Below are 18,541 nucleotides of genomic sequence, written 5' to 3'. Positions count from 1 at the left end.
TCTCAGCGTGTCCCCACCCAGATGTCCCCTCTCATGCCCATCCGGGGCTGGTGTCCCATCCTAGTGTCCCATCCTGGTGCCCGTCCCCGCCGGTGCCACCTGGGAACGTGGTGCCACCACCTCTCACCGGTGCTGCCCAGAGCTCCCGATCCCCCCGCCCAAAGTGACAGTGGCAAAGCCACCACGTTGTCGTCTCCCTGCTATGTTGTCACCTCCCTGCCATGTTGTCACCTCCCTGCCATTGAGTCCCATGGGGTGACACTGAGGGTCCCTGCCAGCCTCCCGCAGCTGGTGTGGGCTGCTGGCTGGCACCATCCACCCCATGGGATGGCCACCTTGTGGGACACCCCTGGGGACATCCCTGTCCCCTGCCAGGGACACGTCCCGGCAGCCTTGTCCTCGCTGGGTGCTCGGGGATGTCACCGTGGCAAAGGCCAGCGCAGTTTTGCCACACAACCATGGACACCACGGCATGGCACGTGTCCCCACACAACCACAGACACCACGGCATGGCACGTGTCCTCATACAATCACGGACACCACGGCATGGCCCGTGTCCCCACACAACCACAGACACCTCCATGGCATGGCCCGTGTCCCCATACAACCATGGACACCATGGCATGGCACGTGTCCCCATACAACCACAGACACCTCCATGGCATGGCACATGTCCCCATACAACCATGGACACCACGGCATGGCACGTGTCCCCATACAACCACAGACACCTCCATGGCATGGCACGTGTCCCCATACAACCATGGACACCTCCGTGGCATGGCACATGTCCCTATACAACCATGGACACCATGGCATGGCACATGTCCCCATACAACCATGGACACCACGGCATGGCCTGTGTCCCCACACAACCACAGACACCTCCACGGCATGGCACATGTCCCCACACAACCATGGACACCATGGCATGGCCCGTGTCCCCACACAACCACAGACACCTCCATGGCATGGCCCGTGTCCCCATACAACCATGGACACCTCCATGGCATGGCACGTGTCCCCACACAACCACAGACACCTCCATGGCATGGCCCGTGTCCCCACACAACCATGGACACCACGGCATGGCACATGTCCCCACACAACCATGGACACCTCCACGGCATGGCCCGTGTCCCCACACAGCCACAACACCACGGCATGGCACATGTCCCCACACCACCATGCCCCCCCGATGTCCCGGCACGTGTCCCCAGGACCTGTCCCACCAAAGCCCTTCCTCCCCAGCACCCCACAGCGATGGTTTAGGGTCCCCATCCCCGGCGGGGAGGAACCCCCACCCCACCCGCGGTGCCAGCACGTCCCCGCACGGTTCCCTGTCCCCCTCTCGGTCCGGTGCCATCTCCTGCCACCTGCTTCCACAATTTAATGACTTATTTTGGTTTTATGTCCCGCCGGGGCCAGAACGGGCCTGGGGTCTTTCGGGGGTGGCAGCACCCGTCACCGAGGGGACCCTAAAGATGCTTCAACCCTTTTTCTTGGGACTGAGCAAAAGGGGGGTGCGGGTGGCTTTGTTTTGGGGTGCAGAAGAGCTGGTGGGTCCCAGGGGACGTCGACGAGGTGACAGACACCACGGCTGTCCCCATCCCCAGCTGGGCCGGGGGTCCCCACCCCTCCCGGGGCCACAGCGGGGTTTTGGGGTGGAAATAACACCCTTCACCCCAAACCCCCCCCCGGTGTCACCCCAAACGCAGGAGCTGGGGGTGACACGAAGGGGTGGGGGGTCTCCTGTCCGGGGAGGGGGGCGAGTTACTGAGGAAACGAAGTGCCAAAGGGTGCGACGGGGGGGTCCCCACATGCTGCCACCCAGGGACCCCCCCGGCCATGGGACCTGGCCCGGTTAGAGGGAAATACACTGCGGGGGGGGGCAGCGGTGCCAAGGGGGGTCCCCCTGAGCTGGGCACCCCCCCCCGCTGAGGCAGGACCCCCCCCAAGGCAGGACACCCCCCCGTCGCTCCCGACGCTGCTCCAATGTCACCGCGGCCGCACCTGCTGCCGGGGGGGGGGGCGCAGGGACACGGGGTTGGGGGGGACACACGGACCCCCCCCCTGGCTCCCCAGGAGAGGTGGGAAGGGGGGTGCGGGATGCGGCGGGGGGGGGGGGGGGTCTAGCAGGGGGGTGCGGGGGGGATGCGGTGCTTCTCGGGGGGGGGAGTCGCGGACCTCGGGGTGCGGTGAGGGGGGGATCGGGGTAGACGTGGCGGCCCCCCACGGTGGGGGGGGGTGTCGCGGACCTTGAGGTGTGGTGGGGGGGCCCGGGGTAGACGTGGCGGCCCCCCAAGGGGGGGTGCATAGGGGGGTGCGTGCGGTGACCCCCGGGGAAGGAGGACGCGGGGGGGGGTCGTGGACCCCCGGGGGGGTCAGGGGGGATGCGGTGCCCCCCCGCAAGGGGAACCCCCCTCCCAAGCGATGCGATACGCCCCCTCCCCAGGCAGGGGGGTGCGGACAGGGATAGCCCCCCCCATGGAGGGGGGGGATGCAGGCAGCGGGGGGTGATGGGGGGTAACGGGGTGCTGACCCCCCCCTCTTTGCTTGGCGGGGGGGGGTCTCTCCGGTGCCGCCCTCACCTTAGCGAAGTAAAGCATCCAAAGCTCGTAGAGCCGCTCCCGGGAAGCCATGCCGGGCCGGCACGGCTCGGTACGGCGGGCAGCTCCGCCTTCCCCCCCCCCCGCCATCACCGGGCCCTCCCCCAGGTACGGGGGGGGCGGTGACACGGGCCCCCCCCACCCCGGTACCTGCTGCTGGGGAGAGGGGGGTAACCCTCCCACTCCCCTTTTACCTTCCCCCCCCGGGAGCCCGGGGGGCTCCCGGGGGGGGAAGGTAAAAGGGGGGTGGGGAAGGTAAAATGCCCCCCCCCCAATAATTATTGCCCCCCCCCCAATAATTATATCCCTCCTAATTAAACCAACTGAGCTTTGCGCGCTCTGTGAGGGCGTGGGAACAAGCCTGGCTGGGCAGAGAAGGACGATTTGGGTTATTTCACCTTTTAAAATTTATTTTTTAATTTTTTTTAAATTTATTTTTAATATTTTTGTGCCCCCCCACCTCGCTGTGCTTCCCCCCCCCCCTCGGGGGGGCGGTTTGCCCATCGATGCGCTCGGCGCTGGATGCGTCGCCCCTGCCCCGCATGCGCAGTGGGGGCTGTACGGAGCGTAAAGGGAAGATGGCGGCGCCCGGTGGTGGCGTGGAAGAGGAGCAGGAGGAGGAGGCGGCGGCGGCCTTGGCTTTGGGGAGGCTGGAGGAGGAGGCGCGGCGGCGGCGGGAGAGGCTGCTGGCTCTGCGGCAGCGCACGCTTCAGGTCGGCGAGGGTTTGGTGGTGTGGGGGGTGTGTGGGGTGGGTGGTAGAGGGGGGGTATGAGGGGCTGGAGTGGGCCTGGGGGTGTGAGGTGGGCCTGGGGTTTTGGGGAGGGTCTGGCGATGTTGGGGCTGGGGTGGGCCTGTAGTTATTGGGGATATGGGGGGCAGAGGGCCTGGAGGAGGGTTTATAGGTGTAGGAGGGATTGGGGATGTTGGGGGGCTGTGGATGGGTGGGGGGGTTAGGAAAGGTTGGGGGACAGGAGGGTGGGGTGGGGGCTGCGGGGTAGGAGGGCGAGGGGCAGCAAGCAGTGAGGCCTGGAGGCAGAGAGAGAGGTTGGAGGGGGGTCCTGGGGGTAGGGAGGGGTGTGGGGCAGAGAGTTGCACCAGGGGAGGTTTAGATTGGAGATGAGGGACAATTTCTTCATGGAAAGGGTTGTCAAGCGCTGGCACGGGCTGCCCAGGGCAGTGGTGGAGTCCCCATCCCTGGGGGGATTTAAAAGCCGTGTAGATGTGGTGCTGAGGGCCATGGGTTAGTGGTGGCCTTGGCAGTGCTGGGGTAACGGTTGGACTCAATGATCTTAAAGGTCCTTCCCAACCTAAACAATTCTGGGATTTTATGAGTAGGGAATAAAGGGGGAGTTTGTAGGGGACTGGGAGGGACAGGAGGGGCTGAGGGTAGGAAGATGGTGGTAAGGGTGAGGTGGGGGTTCAGGGGTGCTTGGGGAAGGCTGAGGGGTCTGGGGCCCCCAGGCTGGTGGAGCTGGGCAAGCGAGGGGTTCAGGTTATGGGGTACTGGGGGTTAATGGGGGGAAGGATGGCTGCAAGCACAGGAGGAGGGAGCTTGGGATTTGGGTGATGCCCTGGTGACGGTACTGGCTCTCTGTGGTCCCGTGTGTGGGGTCTGTGGTGGCTCCATAACACCCTGTGGCCTGTCTGGCCTCGGGCTTCCTCTTGCTGTTCGGTTCTGCCTTTGCTGTGCTGCCCCTGGTCTTTGCTAAACTCCCCTCGTGTGATTAAGCCTCTTGATTTTTCCACGTTATCTTCCCAGTTCACTCTGCATCCCATCTGAAATGCAGGCTGCGACCTGGCTTTGGCAGTGAGGATGAAAACAGAGATTCACCCCGAGGTTAATTAATAACATGTTACATTTCCCTGGTGATTTCTGGGCCTTAAACTTGTTTTCTGTAGAGAGGTTGAGACCTGATTGCCTTTAGTGCAGGCTTGAGGATGCTGAGGAACTGGTTGTGTTGCAGGGTCCCTAAACTGGGGTTTCCTTCTCGAGTGTGTGTGCTGCGGATGGTGTTGCAGCCTCCTCGCTCAGCCTCAGAGGATTTCACTGTGGTTACTGTCAATATTGTGTTGCAGAAGGTGCTTCTAGCAGCAAAAATATCTGGGATCTGTTCTTAAGGAGTTTGTCTGAAAAGTTTTGTGATGGGTTGAATCCTCTCCCAAAAACCTCCAGTTGTTCTACCTGGCCTTGTTGCCTCAGCAAATGCTGAGATCAGAATATTAAAATAGAGATTTTTTGTTGTTGTTTTTGTTTTGGGAGTGAAAGAAGGATGGAGTAAACTTGAGAAACTTGGCAATTAATACCTCGTCAGTGCCTATGGAGGAAGGTGGCCACGCTCTAGCGTGTCTTGGCACATCCTGGCATTGCTTAATTCTCCTCTTTTGGGCTAGCGAGGCTCTGCTCCCCTTCTGCCACGTCATCCTGACTGTGTTGATCCGGGTTGGTACGCTCCAGTAATGTGGGAAGACGTCGTGTCCCTCCACTGAGGGACCTTCTCTTGGGGTTATTAAGGGGAGCCGTCGCTTTGGTGGGCAGGCCAGGGGTGTTCTTATCTGCTTTATTGCTGCGTTTGTTTAAATTTTGGGGTGAGATTTTCTGACTCGGTCCCTGTGAAGACTGAAACTGTTCTTACTTCTTTTCCACGAGTAGTATCTCGTGCTCAGTACCAGCGTACTGTGCCTTCGAGGGTGATGCCTGGTAGCCCACGATGGCTCCTGGTAGACCTGTCCTGATGAGTTTGTCCAAGCCTTTCTAAATCCATTTTTACTCTTGGCTTTTGCAGCCTCCTGAGGCAGAGTTCCGCCGTTTCATGACAAAACGACCTCCATTGGTTTTAAACCCATTAGATGAAGGTTGCCTTCTCACACAACCCTTGTGAGAAACACAAAATAATGGTTCCATGTTCATGCTTATGATTTTATAGCGCTCTCAGTCTCTCTTCCACATCCAAGCTGTGCTCTGTGAAGCTTTTCCTTGTATAAAAATCTCTCTGAATCCTCTCGGGGACTTTCCCTTGTACCTCCGTGGTGCTGGGACGCTTTTTTGCCGAGAGGGACAGCGTGCCTGGCTCAGGATGTGGGGGATAGAGGAGGAGACCTTCCAGTCCTCGCCTGCTGCTGTGACAAGGCACTGCTGGGGTTTGCAGGAGAGAAGGTGCTGTGACAAGAGGACACAGCCTCAAGCTTGGCCAGGGGAGGTTCAGGTTGGCCATTAGGAAGCATTTCTTCTCAGCAAGGGTCATTAGGCATTGGAAGGGGCTGCCCAGGGAGGTGGTGGAGTCACCATCTCTGGAGGGGTTTAAGAAAAGCCTGGCCATGGCACTTAGTGCCCTGGTCTAGTTGCCATGGTGGTGTCAGGGCAATGGTTGGACTCGATGATCCCAGAGGTCCCTTCCAACCTGATTGGTTCTGTGATTCTGTAACAGGAAAACCCCACCAAGTTTTTGCAGGGAGCCTTGCAAAAGGTCACGCAGGGACGTAGGTCTCTTCAAGTTTTAAGGTTTGGGTGTGTTGGTTTTTTTTTTTTGTTGTTGTTGTTTTAAGTAGCAAACGGTTCCAGCTCCCGAGGTCCTGCAGCGGGGGAAAGTGGAGACAGTCACAGTGTATTGCAGACCTCTCCTAAAGGAAGGCGTTTGTGGGGTGAAGGGCTGAAGAACAGGGTTCTTCATATGGCTTTTCTTTTTGAAATGACTTGAGTACGGGCTGGAAGAGCTGCGTGAGCGTTGAAGTGGTCCATAATGCTTTCTTTGCCCCAGGCTTGTGCTGATGCTCATGACTGCGCTGAGGCTTTATCCCTGATTATCTGCTGTGTCTTTTTTTTCATGCCTAATGGCTGAAGATCAGATTAGAATGTTCTGTTTGTGTTCCTCAGGAAGACTTTTTTTTTTAGCTGAAGAAAAACTTTTGCTCAATTTAAGTTTTAGCTTAGCTTAGTACTTAGTGTCTTTAGTTTAACTGTTTCTGACTACCACCTACCTATACATTTTGAAGCAAAACGGGAGGGCAAGGTCTCCTGAATTTTCTTCTCAGAAAGGGTCATTAGAGATTGGAAGGGGCTGCCCAGGGAGGTGGTGGAGTCCCCATCTCTGGAGGGGTTTAAGAAAAGCCTGGCCATGGCACTTAGTGCCCTGGTCTAGTTGCCATGGTGGTGTCAGGGCAATGGTTGGACTCGATGAGCCCAGAGGGCTCTTCCAACCTCATTGATTCTGTGATTCATCTGTTTAACGCTACCTGGCTGGAGGTGACTCTTGTGTTTGCACACCCCGAGGTCCTGCAAGCGCTTGCCGGAGCAAGCTGGAGCAGTTTGACCAGCAGTGAGATATGCAAAACTACGGGTGTTTTCAGGATGGAGCCCTCACAGGCTGAGTTTCAATAGCACTTTGTGATTTTTTTGGATTAAAAAAGGAGCACAGCGGCGTGGCGCTTCCCGTGAAAAGCTGAAAGCACTTGCACCACCTTGGTGTAAAATTGTTGTGCTACAGATACGACTGACGCTTTTGGGGAGCTTTGTCTGCTTAATGGAGGGGTCAGTCCAAAGTGGTGTATGGAGCAGAAAGCAGGTCCATGTCCTCGATAAGAAGTGACAATATAGCTGGGTTGATCACCGCTGGCTGCTCTAAGGGAGCCGTTGTCCCTGCCTATCTGAGAACTTGAATTTTGTTGCAAGTCCTCTCCTTAATTCCCACGCAGCCGTATTTCTGTATCCACAGCTTTCTGCTGAGCAAGTTGATAATTAACTGTAGTTACTTGTATTTATGAAATGCTTGTCTGCAGGTTGCCCTTGAAACCGGTTCTCTGATGCAGAATCACAGAATCAATGAGGTTGGAAGAGCCCTCTGGGCTCATCGAGTCCAACCATTGCCCTGACACCACCATGGCAACTAGACCAGGGCACTAAGTGCCATGTCCAGGCTTTTCTTAAACCCCTCCAGAGATGGTGACTCCACCACCTCCCTGGGCAGCCCCTTCCAATGGCTAATGACCCTTGCTGAGAAGAAATTCTTCCTAATGTCCAACCTGACCCTCCCCTGGCCAAGCTTGAGGCTGTGTCCTCTTGTCCTAGCGCTGGTTGCCTGGGAGAAGAGGCCGACTCCCACTTCGCTACAACCTCCCTTCAGGTAGTTGTAGCCTGCACTAAGGTCACCTCTGAGCCTCCTCTTCTCCAGGCTAAACACCCCCAGCTCCCTCAGCCATTCCTCGCAGGTCAGACCCTCCAGACCCTTCCCCACCTTGGTCGCCCTCCTCTGCACTCGCTCCAACACCTCAACATCTCTCTTGAAGTGCGGGGCCCAGAACTGGACACAGGATTCAAGGTGTGGCCTCACCAGTGCCGTTCACATCTGCCCGGTTTGGAGTTGGGTGAAGGCTTTGCTTGGGTGAGGTGTGCACCGAAGTTTACCTCGTTTCAAACCCCGTTAAAGTCACCACGTAACGTCACTTCTGCCAGCAGGCACGTCCTGCGATGTGTCTGTAAGCACCTTGTAAATCGGAGCTTGCGTCTTAAAAATATTGAGGTCTCTGCGAAAGCTGAAGCTGGTTTGGGGATCCATCAGTGATGAGGAGAAGCGTGCTGGTAAAAAAGGGTGGGTGAGAGGAAGATCTTGGCTGTTTTAATTGGTTTAGGTATCCCAGTATAGCGTGTCAGCCACGAATACTTTTGGCTTAGGGAGGGATTTTAGTTAAAAATATATGTATATATATTTAGTAAAGTAAATTTATAAATAAATTTATTTATAAGCCTTTCCTCTGGATAGCATCGGAGAAGCAAAGTAGTGAAATAAAGAAGCATGTACGTTATCTTTCTTGCAAGAAGTGAAGTGCTTTTCCCACAGCTACTTATTTTTAGCAATAGATATCCGAGTAGAGGAGCTGTCGTCTGGGATGCCGCTCGTAACCTGGGTCTGCTCCTTTGATCCAGCCCTCGGAATAATCCTGTGTGTGGAAACACTTCGTGGCTGCCCATGGGGCGATGGGACTGTGGCTCGTTGCTGCTGGGTTCATTTGGATGATGAGGGAGAGGAGGGTCTTCAGAGGAAACATCCCAAGTTGGTGAGACTGCGAGCAGAGAGGTTTAAGGTGCGTTGGGTCTGGCTGTCACACTCAGTTAAAGTGTTGAGAGGAGCTTTGGATCCACCTCTGCTCTTTCCCTGCCTGTTTTGAGGGTTTCAGGGTGATTTTTTTCCATGCCTCCATCTCTAAAATACAACTCGTGACCTCTGTAGAGTCAAAGGTTGGACATTAGGAAGCATTTCTTCTCATCAAGGGTCATTAGCCATTGGAAGGGGCTGCCCAGGGAGGTGGTGGAGTCCCCATCTCTGGAGGGGTTTAAGAAAAGCCTGGCCATGGCACTTAGTGCCCTGGTCTAGTTGCCATGGTGGTGTCAGGGCAATGGTTGGACTCGATGATCCCAGAGGGCTCTTCCAACCTGATTGATTCTGTGAAGAGGCAGCCAAGTTCACCGCACGCGGGGAGGATTTGGATGGCAGTAGGTTGGAGGTGGAAGGGTCACCGGCAGTGTTGGACTCATAGACTCGTAGACCAGGGGCTTGGAGCAACCTGGTCTAGTGGAAGGTGTCCCTGCCTGTGGCAGGGGGGTGAAACTAGGTGATTTTTAAGGTTCCTTCCAACCCAAACCATTCTATGATTCTGTGATTCCTCTGATGGAGCAGCTCTGTGCTAGGAAGACACGTGTAGCAATCCTCTTCCATTTCATTTGGCCCTTTGATGGGCTGCTGGGTCCCATCTGAGGCTCAGCGGTTCAGGAAGGATGGGCCAGCGTGCTCAAAGTGGCAAGAAGATGTGACAGAGAGTGGGAAAGGATGACTTGTGGGGAGATGTAAAGCAAATTGGGTGACTAAATGGAAGGGAGAGAAGCTTGTGGGACGATGTTGGCATGAGAAGCACCAGAAGTCCTCAACGCTAGTGGCCACCTCGCCGGACGGCCAGCGGAGCAGCCCAGCAGAAGTTGGCACTTGGAGGCAAGACCTTTGAAAAGACCATGCTGGATGTTTTCCTTCTTTTTTAGTATGAAACTGCTGTCATCTAATAAACCCTGTCGGGAGCGTGTCTTGTAAAGGGAGGGTTAACTTCCCTAGGAGAAACCAGCAGAAAGTTTATAGGATCTGATTTTCCTGATGCTCATTAATCTTGACTGACTTCTGCATCGCCATGGTGATGGACAGAGGGGGTTTTACATAATTTTTCTCTTTTCATCTGTACCCATAAAAAAAAGATTAACAGCTCCTTTTCAACCCGAGCTAGACAGCGCTAAAACCTTGGCTCCTTTAATCTCCTCTCAGTAGTCCCAGCTGGGCCGTCTGCGTTGCCTTTTCGCTGGAGCTTTTGAATGGGCTCCATGGAAATAATCACTGACACGGAGCCTCTTGTCATCCGCCGCTGATAACGCGCTCGTGCCGAGTGAGCAGGAGCTCCGAAGGGTAACGCAGAGCCAGAGGGATGAGTTCACCCACAGAATCACAGAATCGACCAGGTTGGAAGAGCCCTCTGGGCTCATCGAGTCCAACCATGGCCCTGACACCACCATGGCAACTAGACCAGGGCACTAAGTGCCATGTCCAGGCTTTTCTTAAACCCCTCCAGAGATGGTGACTCCACCACCTCCCTGGGCAGCCCCTTCCAATGGCTAATGACCCTTGCTGAGAAGAAATGCTTCCTAATGTCCAATCTGACCCTCCCCTGGCCAAGCTTGAGGCTGTGTCCTCTTGTCCTATCACTGATTGCCTGGGAGAAGAGGCCGACTCCCACTGCGCTACAACCTCCCTTCAGGTAGTTGTAGACTGCAGTAAGGTCACCTCTGAGCCTCCTCTTCTCCAGGCTAAACACCCCCAGCTCCCTCAGCCATTCCTCAGAGGTCAGACTCTTCACCAGCTTGGTCACCTCCTGCTTTATTAAACCTTGGAGAACATCCCCAGGAGTCAAATCCATAGGAAAGCAGGCCTGAACCTACAGCAATTCCTGCAGGAATTTCCCTTGGCATCTCTTCTTGAAGGAAATTGAAGTGCCCTGGTCTAGTTGCCATGGTGGTGTCAGGGCAACGGTTGGACTCGATGATCCCTGAGGTCTCTTCCAGCCTGGTTGATTCTGTGATTCTGTGAAATTCATGATGGTTATTACTAGGAAGGCAACATCAGCGTGGTCCTGAGCTCTTCGTCTTTGTAAATTGTGATTAAATTCAAGAAGGTGTTTGTTGAACAAGAGCAACGTAGTTAAAGGTCAGTTTGAAGCTTTTCCTCCTGTGTAAGTGTTTGATTCCTTTTCAGATTCTATTTTTGAAGCTTTTAGAAGCTTTTCCTTTATTCAGATTTGCTTCTGTTTCCTGTGACAACTCACAGCATCTTTTTATTTTGTTTTTAACTAGGGCTCGACATTTATTTTCCCGATGCCCTTAGTCCTATAAACACAGCAAATGCAAATCATCCCCCTCCTCAGATTGTCTGGGGTAAAGCAGGAACATTTCAAGGGTAATGTATTCTCATCTGGAAGAAAGTCATTTGAGACACAAATGCCAACAGGGAAAAATAGCGTCCGTGTGAACTTGCCGACACACTCCTCAAACGTGGGGCAGAAATGGGGAATCCAAACGTGATCCAAGGAGTAAACACGTTCCTTGGTGGATTTAGGACAGCTACAAAGAACATTGTTAATAAGGAAAAGAATTGAGTGGCGTGATGGGAGGCAGCAGAGGTGTGATCCAGGCTGGTGGTGAAGATGATGGACATGGCACTTAGTGCCATGGTCTAGTTGCCATGGTGGTGTCAGGGCAATGGTTGGACTCGATGATCCCAGAGGGCTCTTCCAACCTGGTTGATTCTGTGATTATGATGTGAAGCGTCTAAGGGTGGAGGGTGTTTGCCAGAAGTTAGGGATGAGCTGAAATAAGAAAATCTTGTCTGTAAATATCCAGATTTCACCAGTTTCTTGCAGCTACTTCAGCTTATTTGAGCTTGTGCAGCCCGTATGACATACTACTCTTCCTTTAATTAGCATTCCTGCATCTCGTGGGATGCAGATGGCTTTGTGCTGAAAATGTGGCAGCTTCAGGTTATTCCCACGGCTTTATGTGAAACAAGGCACAGAGGTAAACAACGGGAATGTCTGTGGAGAAACTGGTCTTTGGCCCTGGGTTGCGTCCTCACCTGTGCTGTAAAAATCCGTGTTGCTCGGGACTGCTGGGGATTTTGTGTCAAGGTGAGGGGGAAGGAATGACCCCACACACCAGTACGGGCTGGGGACTGATCTACTGGAGAGCAGCTCTGCAGAGAAGGACCTGGGTGTTCTGGTGGGCAACAAGTCCCCTGTGAGCCAACAATGTGCCCTTGGGGCCAGGAAGGCCAGTGGTGTCCTGGGGTGCGTGAGGAAGAGTGTGGCCAACAGGTCAAGGGAGGTTCTCCTGCCCCTCTACACTGCCCTGGTGAGGCCACACCTGGAGTAACTGTGTGCAGTGCTGGGCCCCCCAGTTCAAGACAGACAAGGAACTACTGGGGAGAGTCCAGTGGAGGGGTACGGAGATGATCAGAGGGCTGGAGCATCTCTGCTGCGAGGAGAGGCTGAGGGAGCTGGGGCTGTTCAGCTGGAGAAGAGCAGACTGAGGGGGGATCTTATCAATGCTCACAGATACCTCAGGGGGGTGTCAAGGGGATGGGGCCAGACTCTCCTCAGTGGTGCCCAGTGACAGGACAAGGGGCAACGGGCACAAAATGAGACACGGGAAGTTCCATGTGAATATGAGGAGGAACTTCTTTGGTGTGAGGGTGCCAGAGCCCTGGCACAGGCTGCCCAGGGAGGGGGGAGTCTTCTTCTCTGGAGATATTCAAACCCACCTGGACACGACCCTGTGCAACGTGCTGTGGGTGACCCTGCTTGGGCAGGGGTTGGGCTGGATGATCTCCAGAGGCCCCTTCCAACCCTTAACCAGTCTGTGATGCTGTGAGTGGTGGTGGCACCGAAAAGAGGCAGAAAGTGGGTGCCTTGTTTCTGCTCGCTCGGTTCTCTGTCCGATGGCCTTAAGGAGAGCCCTTCAAAAACGTTTAGCTGTTTCTAGGCGTAAAAAAGAATAGGAGAGAACAATAAATGATACAAATAACGCGATCTCTGCTTTGAAATACCACGGAACTGGCACAGCAAAGTATAAAGCGGCTTAATAAGCACGTTTTGTCTGTAGTGGTTGAATTGCCAAGGGAGTAGAGCAGATGGTTGTGCTGCTGCTTCTGGGGAGATGCTTGTTGTAGGCACTTATTTCAGTATTCTTCATATATATATATATATATATATGTGCATTTATGAGTTCCTGCATTGAGCATCTACCTCCCTCCTTGCAGCCTTCCCTCGCTTTCCTCGCTTGGAAGGTGGGTGGTGTCGGACTTTTTCTGTAACTTAGGGAGAAACAGTTGTGTGGCAAAAGGTCCTCGCTGTGAAAGGAGGGTCTGACCTACGAGGAACGGCTGAGGGAGCTGGGAGTGTTTAGCCTGGAGAAGAGGAGGCTCAGTAGCTGTTTCTCCTGCTCTTTTTGGCCAAAAAAGCCTTGAATAAGGCAAAAAAGCAGGAGCCTTCCCTCTGGGGCTGTACGACCTTTGTGTGGGGAGGAAGGCTCTCCCACCTTCATCCCTGCGCCGGCACTAAAGCTTTCGTGCCTGTGTCGTGCATCACGTTGGAAGAAAATTGCTTTGGCCGCAGCCCAACCTTTTGTTTAACGTTGCTTTCGCTTCGCAGCCAGATCGCTTCCCTGCTCCTCCCCGCCTGCCCGCGCTGGCGAGGGAGAGATAGGAGGGGGAGGAAGGCCACGGCGCGGCTCGTTTCCTTTGCAGCGCGGCTCCGCGCCGCGTTTTCCTGCCGTTGCCGTGGACGAGGAGCCTTTTTTCCTGGCTGTCCTGAAGAGTTGGTCACTCTGCAAATGCCAGTGGAGTGGGAGTCGGTCCCTTCTCCCAGGCAACCAGCGATAGGACAAGAGGACACAGCCTCAAGCTTGGCCAGGGGAGGTTCAGGTTGGCCATTAGGAAGCATTTCTTCTCATCAAGGGTCATTAGGCATTGGAAGGGGCTGCCCAGGGAGGTGGTGGAGTCCCCATCTCTGGAGGGGTTTAAGAAAAGCCTGGCCATGGCACTTAGTGCCCTGGTCTAGTTGCCATGGTGGTGTGAGGGCAATGGTTGGACTCGATGATCCCAGAGGTCTCTACCAACCTGATTGATTCTGTGATTCTGTGACTCTGACCGAAGCATCTCTCCAGCTGAAGACTGGTGTGTGTGGTCCGGCAGCTTGGCTTGCTCCTATCCTCAGTTTTGTTTTTTTCAGCTTGGTTTTTATTTTGATGGAGCAAAGCAGCCTCGTTGTTCCTGAAAGCAAAGTACCAAGTGGCTGAGAAAACAGTTGCTGTGGAAACAGAGCGTAGTAAAGTTATTACAGCGAGAATAAAATGCACACTTAGGGCTACAAAGGCTTCATTTCTATTCAGGCTTTATTAGGAAAGTAATAAACTGTCGCAGCGGTGCTGAAGTGGCTGGAGGTGGAAGCCTGCAGACAAAATGATTGTACTTCCACCAGCGATGCACAAATACAGCCGCAGTGGGCGACCAGGAGCGGTCGGTCAGCTAACCTTGGGAGATGTTCCTCAAGGCTCTTTTTTACAATGCCACCCCGTGGACCTTGTTGAGTTTGAGACAAGAGGGTTCTCCAGAGCTGGGTTGGTGCACCATGGGGTCTGGGGTGATGAGGCTTGGGCATGCCTGGAGTGGCACTGGTGAGGCTGCACCTTGAATCCTGTGTCCAGTTCTGGGCCCCGCACTTCAAGAAAGATGTTGAGGTGTTGGAGCGAGTCCAGAGGAGGGCGACCAAGCTGGTGAAGGGTCTGGAGGGTCTGACCTCTGAGGAATGGCTGAGGGAACTGGGGGTGTTTAGCCTGGAGAAGAGGAGGCTCAGAGGTGACTTTAGTGCAATCTACAACTACCTGAAGGGAGGTTGTAGCGCAGTGGGAGTCGGCCTCTTCTCCCAGGCAACTAGTGATAGGACAAGAGGACACAGCCTCAAGCTTGGCCAGGGGAGGTTCAGGTTGGCCATTAGGAAGCATTTCTTCTCAGCAAGGGTCATTAGCCATTGGAAGGGGCTGCTCAGGGAGGTGGTGGAGTCCCCATCTCTGGAGGGGTTTAAGAAAAGCCTGGCCATGGCACTTAGTGCCCTGGTCTAGTTGCCATGGTGGTGTCAGGGCAGTGGTTGGACTCGATGATCCCAGAGGGCTCTTCCAACCTCACTGATTCTGTGAAGAAATATTTGTGCTTGTTTACTATGTAACCAAAATAATTATTAATAAAAGATAGTATTAAAAATACCTTTCCTTTTGGAAATGTGAGGTTATTTTTGGGGGGCATAAACCAAGGTGTTTAATTTTTCAGAGGCAGTTTTGTTCCTTGTGTTTGTTTCTGATGGGAAGTCACTGTTCGGGCGCTGATTTAACCATTTCCATAGTAACCGCCTGTGACTGAACCAGGATTAGGACTTCACTAAGGAATAAGCAGCAGGGACACAGAAGCTCCGGCTCTTAAAAAAAATCATGTTTTTATACAATTACCACAAAGGTTTCTGTGAGCAAATGGATTCCAGACAGCTTTTGAAAAATATCAGTGGATCTCGGGTACTGAGGATACTTTAATGACGTTTTTATGTTCAGAACTTTTTGCTGTAAAATTTTATTATGAGATCCTACTTAGAGAATGGAAACTATTAGTTTTAAAACCTGCTTTATTGCTAATTGAAACCTTGAGCTACTCGGTGATGTTTGGTGACTTAGCTTTTTGCATCCTGGCATTAAACGTCTTGAACGAGCAGCGAGGTGGGAGCAGGGCTGCACGGCGGTGCCTTGCCAGGCTTCAAGGACATCGAAGCTTAAATCTTGGCCAAGCGGGAAGCAAAAAGTGCTGGTAGGTGCCGTGCTCGGACCAAGGCACTGTAACTCTGTCCTCACCTCGTAACTGGCCTGACCGCCACCTATTAGGTTGGACATTAGGAAGCATTTCTTCTCGGCAAGGGTCATTAGCCATTGGAAGGGGCTGCCCAGGGAGGTGGTGGAGTCACCATCTCTGGAGGGGTTTAAGAAAAGCCTGGCCATGGCACTTAGTGCCCTGGTCTAGTTGCCATGGTGGTGTCAGGGCAATGGTTGGACTCGATGAGCCCAGAAGGCTCTTCCAACCTCATTGATTCTGTGATTATGCTTCAGTACAAAGAAATAATAGCAAAAACAGTGAACGTAACCACCAAACAAGATGAATGCTCATTACCTTGATGAAGTTGTACCAAAAATTGGACTGTGTGACCCAGCAGCTTCCCAATTGTCAGGGATATGAGGATGGGCTGTTGGATGGGCTGCTCTTCTGGCTGATTTGAGCAGTAGCACTTTGCCTTGCGCTGGCTCTGGGCAGGCAGAAGGTGGGAATAGGAACAGCTACAGCTCAGCTGGCAGAGAATAGCTGGAGAGATCAAACTTGCTTTGTTCCAGCGCTGACCTCTTTTTAACTGCTCAAAAAGAGACAGTTATTTGTGCCAAAGAAGCACTTGACTTGTAACGTGACCATCCTCTAAGCCTTAAATGAAAGATAAGGAGATCTTTTAGTATTCTGGTCAATCCCTGAGGAAAATAAGTCGGTATTAGTTCCTGGGAAGAGGAGAAGCTGTCGGGTCGTTGTGTTGACTTTTCAGGGTTGCCAGGGGATGGGCAGCCGTGGTTGGGTTGTATTTAATATGGGCACGCAGGGCTGGCTAAAGCCTGGGGGATTGGAAAGGGCAGCTCTGCTAAAGCTGGGGAGGAATGGAAATGAGAGTGGGAAGATTTAGGGAGATACCAAAACGTGGCAATCTGGTTATTGTAATTTTGGGTAAAGGCCAACCCTGCTTAGAGGGGGAAGCAATTCTTCAGACAGGAATTTTTAAAAGACGGTGGAGAGAAGGAAACAAACACAAGCTTCAGTTTGTAGAGTGTATTTGGGAAGGAGTTAAGTGACATACTTGTCATATGGGAATGATGAGCTGCTTTCCAGACCAACGGTGATGAGAGGAGGTTAGCAAAAACGCTTAAAATCAGCAGCTGTAGGTAATTTGCACCTAGGAATCCTAAAATAATCAGCCGAAGAGCTTGTTGGCCTGCTGCGTTTTGATTTAAATCTTTTCTGAATATTGGATGAAGTCCAAAGGACTGGAAGAGTGCTGATAAAACAGCACTGCTTAAAAAATAAAGGCAAGAGGGGTAACTTGGGCGAAGCCGGTTTGACTGCTTGTAGGTGTGGAGCAGGATGATGAAAAGCCTGATCTGCAATTCTTTTAACCAAGAGTGAGCAAAAGGGAGTGTCATTTTTGTCATGTAGATTTGAGTTAGGAAGGGTTGGTATTGCACAACACGCTGGTTAAGAATTACAGCCTGAAATGGGTAACTGATAGTTTAATAGCTGTCAAGGAGGAATTGTCACCCGGCAGAAGTGTTGCTTTTTGGGGCCTGTGCCCCCAGTATTTCCATTAGTCGTTTGGAAATATGTGTAAATTTTCTGCTGGCTTAATGACAGCTGATTCACAGTCTGAAGGCTGGTGAGGTCCGAGTAGCGATTGTCGTCTTTGTATTAAGTCTGAGCCCTTTGACACAGCCTCAAGCTTGGCCAGGGGAGGTTCAGGTTGGACATTAAGAAGCATTTCTTCTCAGCAAGGGTCATTAGGCATTGGAAGGGGCTGCCCAGGGAGGTGGTGGAGTCACCATCTCTGGAGGGGTTTAAGCAAAGCCTGGACATGGCACTTAGTGCAATGGTCTAGTTGCCATGGTGGTGTCAGGGCAATGGTTGGACTCGCTGAGCCCAGAGGGCTCTTCCAACCTCATTGATTGATTGAAATATATTCTTCTCTCTGCCTGGTGCTGGCTAGGAGGAAAGCAAACTCATGCAATTAATGCTGAGTGAATAACGTGGTTTACATCCCAGGTTTGCAGAACCCGGGTTCTGAACCTCACAGACATCATCCAATTCCCCATGTACGTTCAGCTACGAGCACGAGCTATTTACTGCTCCCATGTAAAGCTTGCTCTGGGCCTTGGGGGTGTTGCAAGAGGCAGCTGACGCCCTTCTTTGAACAACCTCATGCAAATCTTCTTGGATTTACAGCTTGAACAGGCAGTGGATTAAACTCTTCTCATCTCAGATCTCTTTGTGAAGAGGGGGAGTCAGTGGAGCAGAAGTCTTCAAGTAGGTAGCTACCAGCCAAGGGTTGCCAGTTGCAACGTCTGTGAATTAAAATAGGTAGGAGACTACAAGCGAGCAAGGTTTTTAATGTTGGGAGTTTCTCTTTGGAGTGTCTCCTTCCAGAGACTGAAGGATGGGAATGATTTAGTTTGCAGGCGGTTGGTGAACGGTCTTGTAGACTTGTGTGCCTGTCTCCAGCCTTATGACTTGCAGCTAATAATAAACACCTTGCCACGGAGTGCCTTGAAAAGAGGAATTGCTAGAGTGAGAGTGGAACGGCAAAGGGGTTATTTTTGGCTCTCTCTGTGGCATTATGGTTTGAAATGTGAGAAGATGAAGTTGAACTGAGAAGTAGTGAGAGCTGCAATTTGTTGCTGCACACCTGGGGGAAGCGACCACCAGCGAGCAAAGGGAAATGCATTAAAACACTGGAAGGACAACCCTGTAATTAGGGCAAATGCTGTTCTGGAAAGGAATAATTCCTGAGTTAAGAAATGAAAGTTGTGACACAGCTGTTGAACAGAAATACTTGAAGAGGATGATGAAGGGACAGATGTTAAGACAAAGATTTGGAGCAAACCCCAAGACACTGCTGCTGTGTCAAAGTATGGAGGGATCGAGTAAATCCAGTGTGGGCAGAGAAGAAAGAGGAGAGAGATGGGACAGCAGTAAAATGTGGAGCTGTAAGATAAGTTGCATATTTGAGAGGC

General features: G+C 52.9%; 2 protein-coding genes across 2 annotated transcripts in view; one reads left to right on the top strand and one right to left on the bottom strand.

The window, feature by feature from the left end:
• Positions 1-2,654, bottom strand: part of NBEAL2 (neurobeachin like 2) — a 35,115-nt gene extending 32,461 nt beyond the window's left edge. Inside the window, 1 exon segment of the mRNA XM_068404599.1 lies at positions 2,592-2,654. Coding sequence (XP_068260700.1) covers positions 2,592-2,642 — 51 coding nt within the window. The 5' untranslated portion in view covers positions 2,643-2,654.
• A 452-nt stretch (positions 2,655-3,106) lies between these two features.
• CCDC12 (coiled-coil domain containing 12) overlaps positions 3,107-18,541 on the top strand; it is a 37,781-nt gene continuing 22,346 nt past the window's right edge. Inside the window, exon 1 of the mRNA XM_068404977.1 lies at positions 3,107-3,322. Coding sequence (XP_068261078.1) covers positions 3,116-3,322 — 207 coding nt within the window. The 5' untranslated portion in view covers positions 3,107-3,115. The remainder of the gene's footprint in view (positions 3,323-18,541) is intronic.

This window comes from Nyctibius grandis, chromosome 7 (genome assembly GCF_013368605.1).
Source record: "Nyctibius grandis isolate bNycGra1 chromosome 7, bNycGra1.pri, whole genome shotgun sequence".
Taxonomy (NCBI): Eukaryota; Metazoa; Chordata; class Aves; order Nyctibiiformes; family Nyctibiidae; genus Nyctibius; species Nyctibius grandis.
Note: the sequence above shows the minus strand (reverse complement) of the source record. Positions and strands in the feature narration are given on the sequence as shown.